Source organism: Lynx rufus, unplaced genomic scaffold (genome assembly GCF_022079265.1).
Source record: "Lynx rufus isolate CCGP_SWC_20201006 ecotype Redwood Valley unplaced genomic scaffold, mLynRuf1.p SCAF_9, whole genome shotgun sequence".
NCBI lineage: Eukaryota > Metazoa > Chordata > Mammalia > Carnivora > Felidae > Lynx > Lynx rufus.
Window position 1 is genome coordinate 73,045,785 of NW_025814897.1, and position 14,046 is coordinate 73,059,830.

General features: G+C 36.0%; 1 protein-coding gene across 1 annotated transcript; it reads left to right on the top strand.

The window, feature by feature from the left end:
* The first annotated feature begins 420 nt into the window (after positions 1-420).
* On the top strand, positions 421-12,738 carry CUNH11orf58 (chromosome unknown C11orf58 homolog). Its single transcript, XM_047071175.1, has 5 exons — positions 421-654; positions 5,469-5,552; positions 8,503-8,563; positions 10,173-10,282; positions 11,701-12,738. The coding sequence occupies exons 1-5, from the start codon at positions 592-594 to the stop codon at positions 11,929-11,931; spliced, it is 549 nt and encodes a 182-aa protein (XP_046927131.1). The 5' UTR covers positions 421-591; the 3' UTR covers positions 11,932-12,738.
* The last annotated feature ends 1,308 nt before the right edge of the window (positions 12,739-14,046 follow it).

A 14,046-nucleotide genomic window follows, 5' to 3' on the forward strand; every position in this document is an offset into this window, starting at 1 on the left:
GAGAACGCCCGGATGGAAACAGAAGCCATTTTTTTTTTTTAAGGGTTTCGTTGCGGGTGGAGGGTATCCGTGAGGATTCAATAATCTCCAAACATTACATTTAAACTTCGGTGCTTAACTATGACAGACTCTCTGTCAGTAGGGCAGCATCTCATAGTGAAAAACCCTCTTTCTGTGGCGACGAAGCCGCTAAGGCTCTTTCTGTGGCAACGAAGCTTTAAACGAACGCTCACCGCCATACCCATCCGCGGGAAAGCTCCCTCCACCAGCCCATGAAGGCGGAGCTTCAGAGGGCACTCCCGCCACACAGCGCGGTCTGCGCCGCTGAGCTTCCTGGGAATTGTAGTTTTAGTTACCCCATCCATCCCGTACGTTCTAGTCGGTATGGATTGAGCCGGAAAACTACAACTGCCAGAGTGCTCCGTAGTGGCGAGTAGCCGCGGCGGTGACGACTGTGGCGGAGAAGGCCTGGAGGGGCTCTGCGTTCTGGAGTGGCGCTGCTTGGGCCCGTGGCAGGTTGCAGGCTGCTGGTGCTGGGGCTGAAGAGAACGGCGAGTGGGTTCGGCGTTGCCCGTCGGGGTCTCCGCAACGATGAGTGCTGCCAGGGAGTCCCATCCGCACGGGGTGAAGCGTTCAGCCTCCCCAGACGACGATGTAAATAACAATGGCGGAGTGGATGAGGGTTGAGGCCTACTAAAGGCTGGGGTAGGCCGGGAAGGGTGGATTAAGCAAGAGGAAGCGTCTGAGGTGGCCCGAAGGGGGAGGGCCGAGGGGGAGGAACCAGAAGAATGACTGGGAAATGTCTCCCTTCCTTAATTGAGTGTCGGAAGGTTTAAGAGGTCTACACCCTAAGAGCCAGAGACCTGCGTAGGAAGGGGGTTCGAGAAAGGAAGTCCTAAGAGGGTCGAGTAGCTTATTTGGGGCTGATGAAGCTTCTTTGTTGGGCCTTTCTAGTTAGGATAGGGATGGCAGGATCCTCCCTGTTTGAGGTTTAAAATGATCCTGTGACAATGTCAAGATGTGGTGCACGTTTGGACAGATTTTCCGGCCGTTATTACTTTTGCAATGTACTATAAAGAGTAAACGGAAAACAGTATTGAACCGAATATTGTACCAGGGGAGTAATTTCGTACTGACGCATGGTGGCGAGGTCTAAGATGTTAAGACCTAGAAGCCCATTTTGATTTCAGCCACCTTTCTCCCCCGCCCCCCCAACCCAAAGCTTGTCAGCTTAAATAGCAAACCATTCCTTAAAGTAATCCATTAAATATTTACTGCTATGCCAGGTGTTGGGAATTCAAAAATGAAGGACGGTGCTTGTCCCTAAGTCTTTTTGTATATTTGTCCTGGCTCTTAGCGCAGTGTCATGGAGACTGCAGTAAACGGAAAACTAGGTCCTTCATACAATGAATAAACGCCTTGGGAACGTTGATTGAGAAATTTGGGGGCGCGGGGGGGCATCGAAATGCCATTTTTAAGGATGATAAAAGGACGACATCTAGTTTTCTTTCAGTTATTGTTTAAAGCACTATTAATTTCTGAACATGTAGAGTTCTTTATTTCTATAGTGCAGTTCAGTGCCTTTCATAATACCTTCCTTGGTGAACCATTAAAAAGCTCATTAAAGACTACTGTTGTATATAAGTTGTAGCAAATGAGACGATGTTAAGACCCACCCCACTTTGGATGGGTGGTGGTTGGTGTTAAGACTAGAATACCAAGGTCCTTAAATTAAATTTAGCTCTGCAGAAAGATTAGTAATCAGTAAAGATTTGGAGGTGAATAATTACATAATGAGAGATTTTTTCATGTGCCATGTTCTTACCTGCTTCTGGCTTTAGATCTTGTTAATATGGCAATCCAGTACTTGTCAGGCATTTGTCTAAAGGCATTTGAGTAACCTGGGTGCCATTTTAAAAGCTATTACAGTGTTTTCCTCGTGGTATTTAACTGTGGCACCTGTTTTGCTAGACTCAGAAACAATCTTTTAGCTTAACAGAAAACTCTTGATGTTAGGTAATTTAACAAAGTTAAAGGGATTAAGTAATTAACTCTAACAGCTTCTGTCTGATGGGATCAGTTTAAACTAGATGACCTTTAAGATCTTTTCCAATTTTATAAGCATTGTCAGTTGAAGGAGATGGTTATAGTTGCAATTCAGGATTAGGCCCTGCAACTTTAACAGACTCTAAAAATGATTATGTTGCTAATTTTATGTTAAAGTGCAATAGAGTAACTTGTCTTTTGATAGTGTTTTTTTTTTAAGTCAGTTTCTTTCAGGTGAGTATTTTACTGGTAATTGGGAGTTATCTTTAAGTACTTCTTTTAAAAATATTTTAAATGCTGTATACAGAATTTTAAAAATATACTTTTGAAATACATACCTAAATTGTAGAAAATCAATTATAATTAAAGTTGTAATTGGTCATCAATTTCTAATGAGCATCCATTGCATGTAAAAGATAAAGTTTTTTGTTTTTTTTTTTTTTTTTGCCTACTGACCTCACATATTAAATGAGGGTAACACACTTTGAGAGATATTAAAAGTAGGTATTAAACATGGAATCCAGCTCTAAGAAAATGCTGACAGTGTTAGAAGTAAATTCTAAGAGTTACTAGCATATGTATTCAGGAGGAGGTAAATTGACTGTAATTCTGTACTAAAAGGTTTTAAGAGTAAAGAATTTAAAAATGGCCTCATTGGTTTGAAGAAATGAAAGCTATGTAGGAAGTAGGAGGAGAGGGGAAGTTAATTGTAGTAACTCATGGAGACCCTCTAAGAATCTATCAGGCATCCATGAGCTTTTGAGAATGCAGCATTTGGGCAAGGTACTTGGTGTTGTATGCTAATGTCTTTGAAAGGAAGAACCAGGACTTGATTGGAAAAAACATTAGGATCAGATATTGTAAAGGATAGGATTACTTATGTAAAGACATTGAAGATACTTGCTCTTTTAATAGAAATGGTTCAGAAAAGTTTTGGCTTTTAGACAGTTTTGTTTTTACCTTGATTCCATAACTTTTATAACTGTAGTTCAAAAAGTACTTCCACGTATTCTGTCCCATTTGATCATGTACAATATGATGTGGAAAGAGCAAAAAACTTAAGGCAAGAGGATCGGAGTAAGCAACTTAAGTTTTTAAGTCCCTTTGCCTCAGTGTTCTTATTTATTAAATGGATTCTTGAGAGAATGGAAGTGAACAGTCATTTGTAAGTTGTAAAACACTATGCAGTTCTTGGGTTTTGTTATTAAGATAGTCTTTTAAAGAAGTTTCTTAATGTAGATAAGGAATGAAAACTAAGAAATTAAATGCTAGGTCCAGGCTCACAGAGAGCAAGTGATGTAGTGAGAATCAGAACTTAAGCTTCACTAGTACTTTGCCTTTTATTTCTTAACTATGTTCAGCCAGAAATAGTTAAGAATTAACTGGCTTATAAAAAGATATGAGTTGTCAGATGGAAAGTAGAGCTCTGCAAGTTAGGTAGCCAAAATCATGAAAGCATATAAGCTCCCAACCAAAAGGAATTTAAAGGACCATCAGTGAGTGTCCATTGTTGTACAAATACTTTAACTCTCATATCCTCAGAGAAATGGTCACCATCATTTCTTTTATATTCTGTAAATCTACAGATAATTCCCAGAAGAATAAAGACAGCAAAAAACAATTTTATTGAAAATTTTAATATGAATGTAAACATAGCAAACCCAAATTTCTGTTACACAGTTTCCTGATTTTCGTGACATATTTACCCAAAATGATTAGCAGCCTCTGAATACAGCTAACTGCTTGTCAGTTGTGTGTAAAATTGGAACATATAATTTCAGATTTTAAATTTCTAATAGATTTTAGTTTTATTATTGTTTGCAGTTCTAGCATTTGCATCATCAAAATACAATACTTGAAGAATTTAAACCTTTGTGCTCATGATTTTGTGTTGAAAATGGGGGTTGTCATCTTTGCTCCATATTTTTAAACAATTTCATTTTTAGATTATAAACTCAATTACAAAGTTGAATCCAATGAATGTTTTAATTTCCACATTTCTTCCAGTCACCTTTGTATACATATCTGCCTTCAGCACTGTCCAGTTTCAAATGCTATCAAGTAAATTTTGGTTATAAATACCATAAGAGATGAAACAGGCATACATATTTTTAGAAAAACAGGATAGTTCAGGCTCTTATTGCACAGTATTGCAAGATGAAGTCCTCCCTGCTGAATGACTCTTTAGATAAGAGTGCCATATTTTTTTGTCTTTTTTTTCTTTCTTTCTTTTTTTTCCTTTGTCTCTTGTTGATTCCTGGGTTGGAGAAAAGTCATCTAGTGTTTCATCATCCAAAAATTCATAGTCTAAGAGTTTTGCGTATACAGTTAATTTTGCCATTGTTAGTTTAGGGTACACCACCTACCATTTTGCATTCATTTTATTCATCTAATAATTGTGAAATGACTGCTGTCAGTTTTCACTTTTTACCCAGTTGCCATTAGGAGTAGAAGTGAAAAATTTTGGACTCTCAACTCTGTCCGTGACAGCTAGAAGCACACAACAGAGGAGTGATATCTTGAAAGATGATGCAGTACTTTGGACAACATGAGAAAACTCTTCTACCATTTTTCTGTTTTCTTGTTTTGGTCATTTTTAGCATAGTTGGCAATAACTAATGAATCATAATGAAATATTTCCTACCTTTGTTTCAAAATGTAGGGAAAAATATGATCACTAGGATTCCGTAATTCTTAGATTTGTAAAAGGGCTCAACTGACCATTTGATAATTATAGGGTAGAATGAGTTTTACTGTTTTTTATAAGTTTTCTGTTCTTCAGAAGACCTTTAGGAAAGAATTGATAAGTCTTAACATATCAATCCTCACAGATAACTAGAACTGCACAAAATAGAAACTGAAAACCTAAAATTGGGTCCATTAGATTCTGATGTTACACTGTTCTTAGAATATCACTAAAGCCCAACTAACTCCAACTAACAACTGTGGCAGCCTCTGGGTTCAAAATCCTAGGTACTCTAGGGCCCTGCAAGGCTTCAAGGTAGTAGGTCTCAAAGTGTGGTTCCCATGTCAACATCAACAGCATCATCTTCACTTAGGAATTTGTTAGAAATGAAATCCTTGAGCCCCACCCCACACTTACTAGATCTAAAATTCCTGGGTTATAGCGTAGTAGTTTGGGTTTTAATACACCCTCCAGGTGATTCTGATAAATGCAGACTTTTGAGAATTCAGAGCTCTGGCTGCAAAAGAACTAAAGGATTCTGCCTTGAGGTAACAGAAAAGGAGTATATTTAAGTTTGAATATGATGTATGTGCTTAACTTCCTAAACAAAAATAGCCCTGTTTATAGTTAAAAATGACAGGGAGGGGAAAAAAAAACTCATTGGGAGTTATGGGTAGACTTTAAATATTTAAGTATTTATTGTGCAAAAAAATTAATTGGCAAATTTCTTTTGCAGCTTGGATCTAGCAATTGGGAAGCAGCAGACTTAGGTAATGAGGAAAGAAAACAAAAGTTCTTGAGACTTATGGGCGCAGGAAAGGTAAGCATCAAACAGTATATATTTTTTAAAGTCTTTTCTGTGAAAGTAATACCCTTATTTTGTCTGTTGAATGACCCAGACAGTATATTTGGATCTCATTTTCTTGGTCTGCATTATTACTTTTGGCTTTGGGAAACACAGCTGACCTAACCAAACACTTAAAATGTATACTATTTCTGAACCACTTATAGGATTCTCAGTGCCACGGGGCAGTAAGGCTTAGAGATTGAACAGAGAAAAACTTTGGTTTGAGGAGATTGCAGTGGAACAAAGTTTATGATTGGCTATCTGTTAGCCTAATGATTTAATAGAAGGTATTTCTGGGGAGACCAAATGGTAGTCCTTTCATATTTTATAGCTCTCGCCAGCCTTTGACGTAGTAACCAAGCTTTTATCAAAAATTTAATTTTTAAAAAAAATTTTATTAATGTTTATTCATTTATTTTGAGAGAGAGAGTGCAAGCAGGGTAGGAGTAGAGAGGAGAGAGAGAATCCCAAACAGACTCTGCATTGTCAGCTCAGAACCTGATGTGGAGCCTGATGTGGAGCTCGATCTCATGAACTAAGATCATGACCTGAACTGAAATCAAGAGTCAAGACGCGCAACTGAGTGAACCACCAGGTGCCCCCAAAACTTAATTTTTAGAATTTTCAGTATATTTTGAAATCCCTTTCAGTTTCATTATCACAGTAGGAAATATAAGCCATGGGTGCCAGGAAAACATTAGTGGAGAAAATACCTCTTGTTCCTAGCAATAATTTTTACATGCAAATACAGGTATCTCTAGGTATTTATTTTGTATAAGCAAGTAAATTTATTTTCCTAACATTGTCCCAAAAATCTTTGTGCAAACCAAATGTGGATAAAATAAGAAAACTTTTCTCTTTTAAGCTCGTCAACAGGGCGCCTGGGTGGCTCAGTCGGTTAAGTTCGTCAAAACTAAATTCTGCACTTTGTCTTTATTCATACAGGGATTCATTCATATATTTTACCAACAATTTTTTTTAATCCCCTCATTGTTGATGGACGCTTGGGGTTTTCCACTCTTTGGCTCTTATGAATGGTACTGCTGTGGACCTTTGTCTACAGGTCTGTGTGTGGACACACATTTTTATCTTACTCGTTAACCAACAATTATTGGCTGTCTACTCTGTGCCAGGTACTGTATACTAGGTCTTGGATCACATAGATCATTAACATGTGTTTAGAGCCTTCATGTACAGGAAACCAGATAATGTAGAATTATAATTGCTGTGAAAGAACTATGCGCATAGTGCTGTGAATGAGCAGACAAGGGTAGCTAACTGCCTCAATGGTACAAGAAAGCATTCCAGAAATAGAATTGGTAAAACGAAGAGGAGTTAGCCAGACTAGAACAATGGGGTTCAGGGTAGGGAGACATCATGCAACACAGTAAGGCCTAAATAAGGATTCATTTGTATAATATCTCATTAATTCAGATTTCCCAACAATTTTGTAATTTATTGGGGTGCCTGGGTGGCTCAGTTGGTAAAGCATCCAACTCTTGATTTTGGCTTAGGTCGTGATCTCACGGTTCATGAGCTCAAACTCCCCATTGGGCTCTGTGCTGATGGTGCAGAACCTTCTTCAGATGCTGTCTCCCTCTCTCTGCCCCTCCCCCACTCACATGTATGCTCCCTCCTTCTCAAAAATAAACATTAAAATTTTTTTTTAATTTGTAATGTATCCTAGAAAGTACTGTGAAGTTACTCTTGATTCACGCAAATAAAATATTTGCTAAGAGTATGTAAAGTAATAATTTAGGGGGCATACTCAACCTAGTAGAATGAAAACTCTTCAAGTATTTAGGAAGAATCCCCTAACATAAAGTGTATGAAATTTAGCTACCAGTAGTCAAATATATCTCATTAAAATTGGGGGTGGGGGGGGGAGAACAAATCAAACAATTAAGAAGAAGAAATTTGGCTACTAGTAATTCATTTCTTTAGCATATGTTAAATTCTTTCCTAGAAAGGCCAAGATTGTAGCTTTGATCTTTTATATAGACTGTTTAGATTTATTCTGTTTTGTGGCCACCGAGTATATTTATATTCCTAAGCCTAGCCAGCTACCATGAGTATTTTACTGGTCAGAGGGAGAACCAACTGAAAGTATAAATAGACCAGTGCACTACTGTCCTCATCCTCAAATAACTTGATGCATTATAAATTTTCAAGTCTTGTTAATGGGGTGTCTTCTGCAATCTAAAGAAGCAGTATATTGAGTCATTGATCTATATGAACTATAAAGAGTGGGTTGTAACTGGTAATTGAGAGTAATTATGTAGCCTGATAATTAGTAATGTTGAATCAGGATTTATTTTTATGTTTTATAGAATTAGATTATTTTAAATTCTGTTCTTTTTGACAGTTTAAGATAGGGTATTTATTGTAGTCAAATAATAGCTGGATATTTGATTGTGATATAGTGATTATTTTTATTTTGTATACTCTTTGTTTATTATAAGTCTGTCAGTTACTTCATTTTTATCAAGCTAAATAATTTCATTTGTTTTCTCCCTATGAGATGTGCCTGAGGATCAGAAAGAGGAGGTGGGAGAGTTAAAGCAACCCATTAATTGGCCTTTTAGGAAAGAAAATGTTTATATCGACTCAATTTTTTAGTTTTCTATCCTATTTGAAATTCCAGCATGATCTCAACATACTCTCTACTTCTTTCTCTGCTCTGTGTATTTGTTTTAATGACACAAGCTTCTAACATACTATATATTTGCTTATTGATTTCATTTCCCTTCCTTATCTCTACCTTTGCTAGAATGTAAGTTCTATAAAGCTATGGATCTCAATTTGGTTCTTTTTCTTTGCTGTATCCCAGAAGCCTGGAACAGTGTTGGGCACATAGTAGACACTCATAAATTATTTTAAATTAGTGGTCTCAAATTCTAGTATATTTTCTACTTTCTTACAGAAAGAACATACTGGACGTCTTGTTATAGGAGATCACAAATCAACATCTCACTTCCGAACAGGTAAGAAAGTAAAATATAATTTAAGAGGTAATGCTAGATTTGGAATATGAAATATTTGTATGTATTTCAGGATATTCTGACTTGTATAATTGTATTCGTGGTTAAAATATTAGAATTGGAAATGTATATGTAAACGTGTATATCATGTAACAATTAGCATATACTTTAGTTTTTAAATATTTGAGAGTATATATCAATGATATTCTAACTAAGAAACTTTTTTCTGTCTTCATTTTTACTGATTTATAACATTTTAATTATAGTGAGGTTTTATGACTCATAATGCCAATTACGGTATGTATTGAATTTATGTATTTTATTTTATAAATTATTTAACGTATGGTGTTCTAGTTGGTATATTAAACTGGTTTTGAACTTATTCACTAAGTTTTATTTTGAAATCCTTAAAGAATATAAACTTGTTGCAAAGCCTGAAGAAATTAACTTTTAATTTTAGATAAAAAAACCTTTCAAGTAAAAGCTGAAAATGAAGAGTTTGGATTTGAATTCAAGCTGCTGTCAAATGAAATTTTCTCCTACTTAAAATTGACCCTAATCTTGGACATTATTAATAACAGGGTATAATGATCTGGATCATATTTAACAAATCTTCTAGTTAAATTATTTAAATTCACCTTATACTGACCTAGAATATGTAGCACATTTTTGAAAATTAATAGGTGTTTCATTTTTCTAATGTTAAACAATTATTTTAAATTGATTTGCATTGGTAGAAAAGGCAAAAAGAATCCCTGAGCTTTGCAGAATGGAAAACTATTTAACTGCTGCATTTATTCTTTAAAACTGTAGAATTTATGAATAAAAATAATGCAGACACTACCATTTATGATTAAAATGAAATTTCTCATTTACAAATTAAAATGGCATACTCACAAAGCTTTGATGGCATTAGTAATGCTCTAGTTTTTGAGTAGTAAGTTCATAGGTAGTTTAGTATACTGCTTCATAATTTACATAAGCCACAGTATATATAAAAATAATGCATCAAATGGTACGTAATAACAACAGAATTTTAAAGGAGTTTATGTTGCTTCAGTAAACTGATATGTAAGAAAGTAGAGCCATTACAGTGTCATTTTACTTATCCATTCTCTGAACAGAGTTGCCTGCCTTTTCATTGTTTCTGTTCAAAGACAGAAGCTTTTGTTTGTTGGTGGTTTTTTGAATGTGGGAGAAAACTCTAACTTTCAAGAGAACGGTTATTTATTAGACTATAAATAAACTATAAAACATCTAAGGCCCAAAGTTCTTAGTAATTAGTATTTACAGTATCTGAACTTCAGTTTTGAGACTGTGGGTCTGGGTTTAAGTTCTCACGTAAAAAAATATAAGTTCTTCATCTTTTATAAACACTTGTAGTTTAGAGGGTTGTTACTAAAGAAGTAATCATAAATACATCTTTCAATTATTTTATGCCTGTTAGGTAACTACCTATGGTATAGAGAAACCTATCCACAAAATTCATTATAAAATTAGTCACAGAGAAATCAGCCCTGAATATAATAGCATCTGTAATATGGGTTTTTTGTGTAATCAAATGTTTTTATTAATTTGACTGAAACATAACCAAAGTACACTGGACATGCAGGGGAAGAAGACAAGAAAATTAATGAAGAACTGGAGTCTCAATATCAGCAAAGTATGGACAGTAAATTATCAGGAAGATATCGACGACATTGTGGACTTGGCTTCAGTGAGGTAGTAATTAACATTTTCTTTAAATGGGAAGATAATTTCTAAATTGATATCTTTATATCTGTTAGGTTACTCTAGCAATTAAGAATCCTATGTAGAGGGGTGCCTGGGTGGCTCAGTCGGTTGAGCGTCCGACTTCAGCTCAGGTCATGATCTCACAGTTCGTGGGTTCGAGCCCCGCGTCAGGCTCTGTGCTGACTGCTCGGAGCCTGGAGCCTGCCTCTGATTCTGTGTCTCCCTCTCTCTTTGCCCCTCCCCTGCTCACGCTCTGTCTCTCTCTGTCTCTCAAAAATAAATAAGTGTAAAAAATTTTTTGGGAAAAAAAAAAGAATCCTATGTAGAAAGCTTTCTTTATACAGTTACTTAATTTTCTGTATGCCCAAACAGGTCTTTGTAGATAATGGGAAGAGATACTTTTGTGAGTTTTACAAATGTTTTCTGATAGAAGCTTACTGTAAATTCTACTTAGATACATCGGGGCATATCTTTAATAAGCATGAACAACATACAGGTTAGGGGAAGTATTTCCTGTAAATACTAGTTTAGGAGATTCTTTCTCTTTTTTTTTTCTTTTTTTTTTCTTTTTTTTTTTTTTCAATGTTTATTCATTTTTGAGAGAGAGACACACAGTGTGAGCAAGGGAGGGGCAGAGACAGAGGGAGAGACAGAATATGAAGCAGGCTCCAGGCTCTGAGCTTTCAGCACAGAGCCCAACGCAGGGCTTAAACCCACAAGCCGTGAGATCATGACCTGAGCCAAAGTTGGACATTTAACCAACTGAGCCACCCACGCGCCCCTCTTTCTCTATTTTCCATGATCCTTATTCATAATATAACTACCGGTTAACTACTCCAAAGTAATGTCATACATAAAACATTGATAACTTTTCCACATTTCCATGAGTCAGTGGTTAACTTGCCTTATTTACTTCAAAAAATATATATTGTTTCAGGAAGATATAATATAGTAGCTTTCAAACTAGAGGGAGGGGAGCAGGTGAGTGGTCTTCAGAGCTGTTTCTTTTTTTCTCTCTTTTTTTTTTTTTTTTTGAGAGCAGGAATCCTTGCCCAAGCAGGTTCCGTGCCCAGTGGAGAGCCTAATGCGGGGTTTGATCTCCCAACTCTGAGATGATGACCTGAGCCAAAATCAATAGTTGGACGTTTGACTGAGCCACTCAGGCCCTCCATTCAAAGCGGTTTCTTAGAACAAAATCCTAGTTAAGTCCTAATATGTAAAACATGACAATGCTGGAGTCCTCAGGTCTTCGCTTGGCAGCTCTTGATCATAATAGCAGTCTTAAAACTTGATTTTAATGGCTAGGGAGTGAGCTGTTTTAAGACTGTGACAAAAATTAGGGTCTTTCCCAGTTTTTTGTCCTGGGTAATCGTATTTAAGAAGAGCCTTTTGGTTGATGTTTATAGGTAGAAGATCATGATGGAGAAGGTGATGTGGCTGGAGATGATGATGATGATGATGACTCACCTGATCCTGAAAGTCCAGATGACTCTGAAAGTGATTCAGAGTCAGAGAAAGAAGAATCTGCTGAAGAACTCCAAGCTACTGAGCACCCTGATGAAGTGGAGGATCCCAAAAACAAAAAAGATGCAAAAAGCAACTATAAAATGATGTTTGTTAAATCCAGTGGTTCATAACTCCCAAACACTTAGTCTTTGTATTAAAAGTAAGCCTTATTGTTATAATGCACAGTGGAGGACTGCTTATAGAGCACAGACCTTTGTATTATAATTTTTAAAAAGGCCCTTTTAAATAATTACAAAGAGTGTTTGCTTTCAAATGCCATGGATTACACTTTTATGGGCATGACTATTAACCATTTTTGTAAAGAGTAAGAGTTGTATAAAATAAGAAATAAATACGATACTCAATTTCTTTTCATATTAGCATCATCACACCTCTAATCTCACCTTTTTACCCCTTCAGATAGTTACGGGGGAGACACTTTTGTGGTAGCTGTTTCATCTTTTTTGTTCCTTCATATTTTTCTCTTATAAGAAGTTTATCTGATACTGTAATGTGTTCATGAAAAATATTCAGTTATTATACTTTGTTGTAGTAGAACTATTCATCATGGATATTTCTGCTGCCAATAACAGTCTAAATTGTTTGCAAAAGATTAGGTACTTAGTTTACTCTTCCTGATTCAGCTCTACTCTTTTGGACCAAAGCAACATGAGAGCAAATACTTTCACACTGGTTAAGATGGAGTTGCAACTATCATACATTTTGGAATGCTATGATCCCAAGCAGTCTTTATATAATTTGAATTACATTGTATGTTAGATTTTTGATAAATTTGGCCAATTTTTACAGAAGAAATTATTTCTCTGATTATTTGGTCCTGTTTAGGAATATGTAAAACTGGATTTTTTTTTATGGTAATATGTGACCAAAGTTAATTTTCTTCCTAAGCCCTCAATAAAGAAAAGCAGTTTCCCATATTTGGTTTGTGATACCTTCATCCTCATTATCTAAAAATGAGGAATAGGCTTATTGAAGAAGCTGAAACAAATTCTCTTCATTTTATCCCAATACTATTACCTCGATTATCAAATTACTGGAAAGTAGTATTGCTTTCTGATTTTATTGCTGCTTCTGTGGGAGTAAGAGTAGAATCCTCTGACTGGTGTTATGTGGTTGATCTGTATAGCAGACTGACAAACTGCATTATGGGCTAGTCAATGATCTTTGAATAATTGGGTCCAAAATGTTTCTAAGTAACATGTTCAAAGGCTTGAGTAAAATCTGTTTGGTGAATTTTTATATATCTAGATATTTATGTGTTGGATGTGCTGGATTTAAAAAAAATTCCTTTGTCACTTTGAAATTTAAAATATTAGGAGTGTAAGCAACTAGAACAGGTGATAACTGGTTTATATAATCTGTTCATACATCAGATCCCCAACATTTGGCTTTTGCTTTTACTTAGTTCTTGTATTGTTTTATAATAGGTGCTACCCTGCAGAGTAAAATATCAAGTCAGTGGGTAGTGGAGAGGATATATGACATTTAATAGATACTTGGTTTGAATACATTTCGCTTTATTCAAATTTCAATTGGCCACAGATTTTTTAAGTTTGAGTGCAAGAGCAAGAGTGAGCGTGTGAATGGGGGAGGGGCAGAAAGAGAGAATCCCAAGCAGGTTCCACACTATGAGCACAAAGCCTGATGCAGGACTCGAACTCAGGACCTGAGCCAAATCAAGAGTCGAATGCTTAACCAACTAAACCACCCAGGCGTCCCTGCCACAGATTTTCAAATATCTAGTTTCTAGGGTTGCTTATTACAACTAAAGTAGTAAATGAAGGCTGACTTATGTTTAAGAATGGAAAAGGGAGAAATCAGGATTATGTTTTAAAAAGTATTTTCATCAACTTACTGTTTAAATATACTGGGTTAAGTCGTGAATCTTAATATGTAAACAGAAGAACCTTCTTCTAAACTACACTGGAAGACCTTGTCCAAGTAGGGAAGTTCTTATTCCAATTCATATATTATTGCACATTTACATAATTCAGGGTTGGAATAAATTTAGGACACCATATGGCCTAGTGTCCCTGCAGCACGTTAAACATCGTGGCTATCTTTTAAGCATGAACATCAGGGTTGTGTTTTTTTCTCCCCTGAATTTAATAAATTCGGGGGGGGGGGGACATTAAAGGAAGACAGATGCCATGCCATCTTGATATTCCTACTAAAGTATCAGGTGGGAAAATAACATTTTTGTGCAATGAAAGACTATTCAAAAG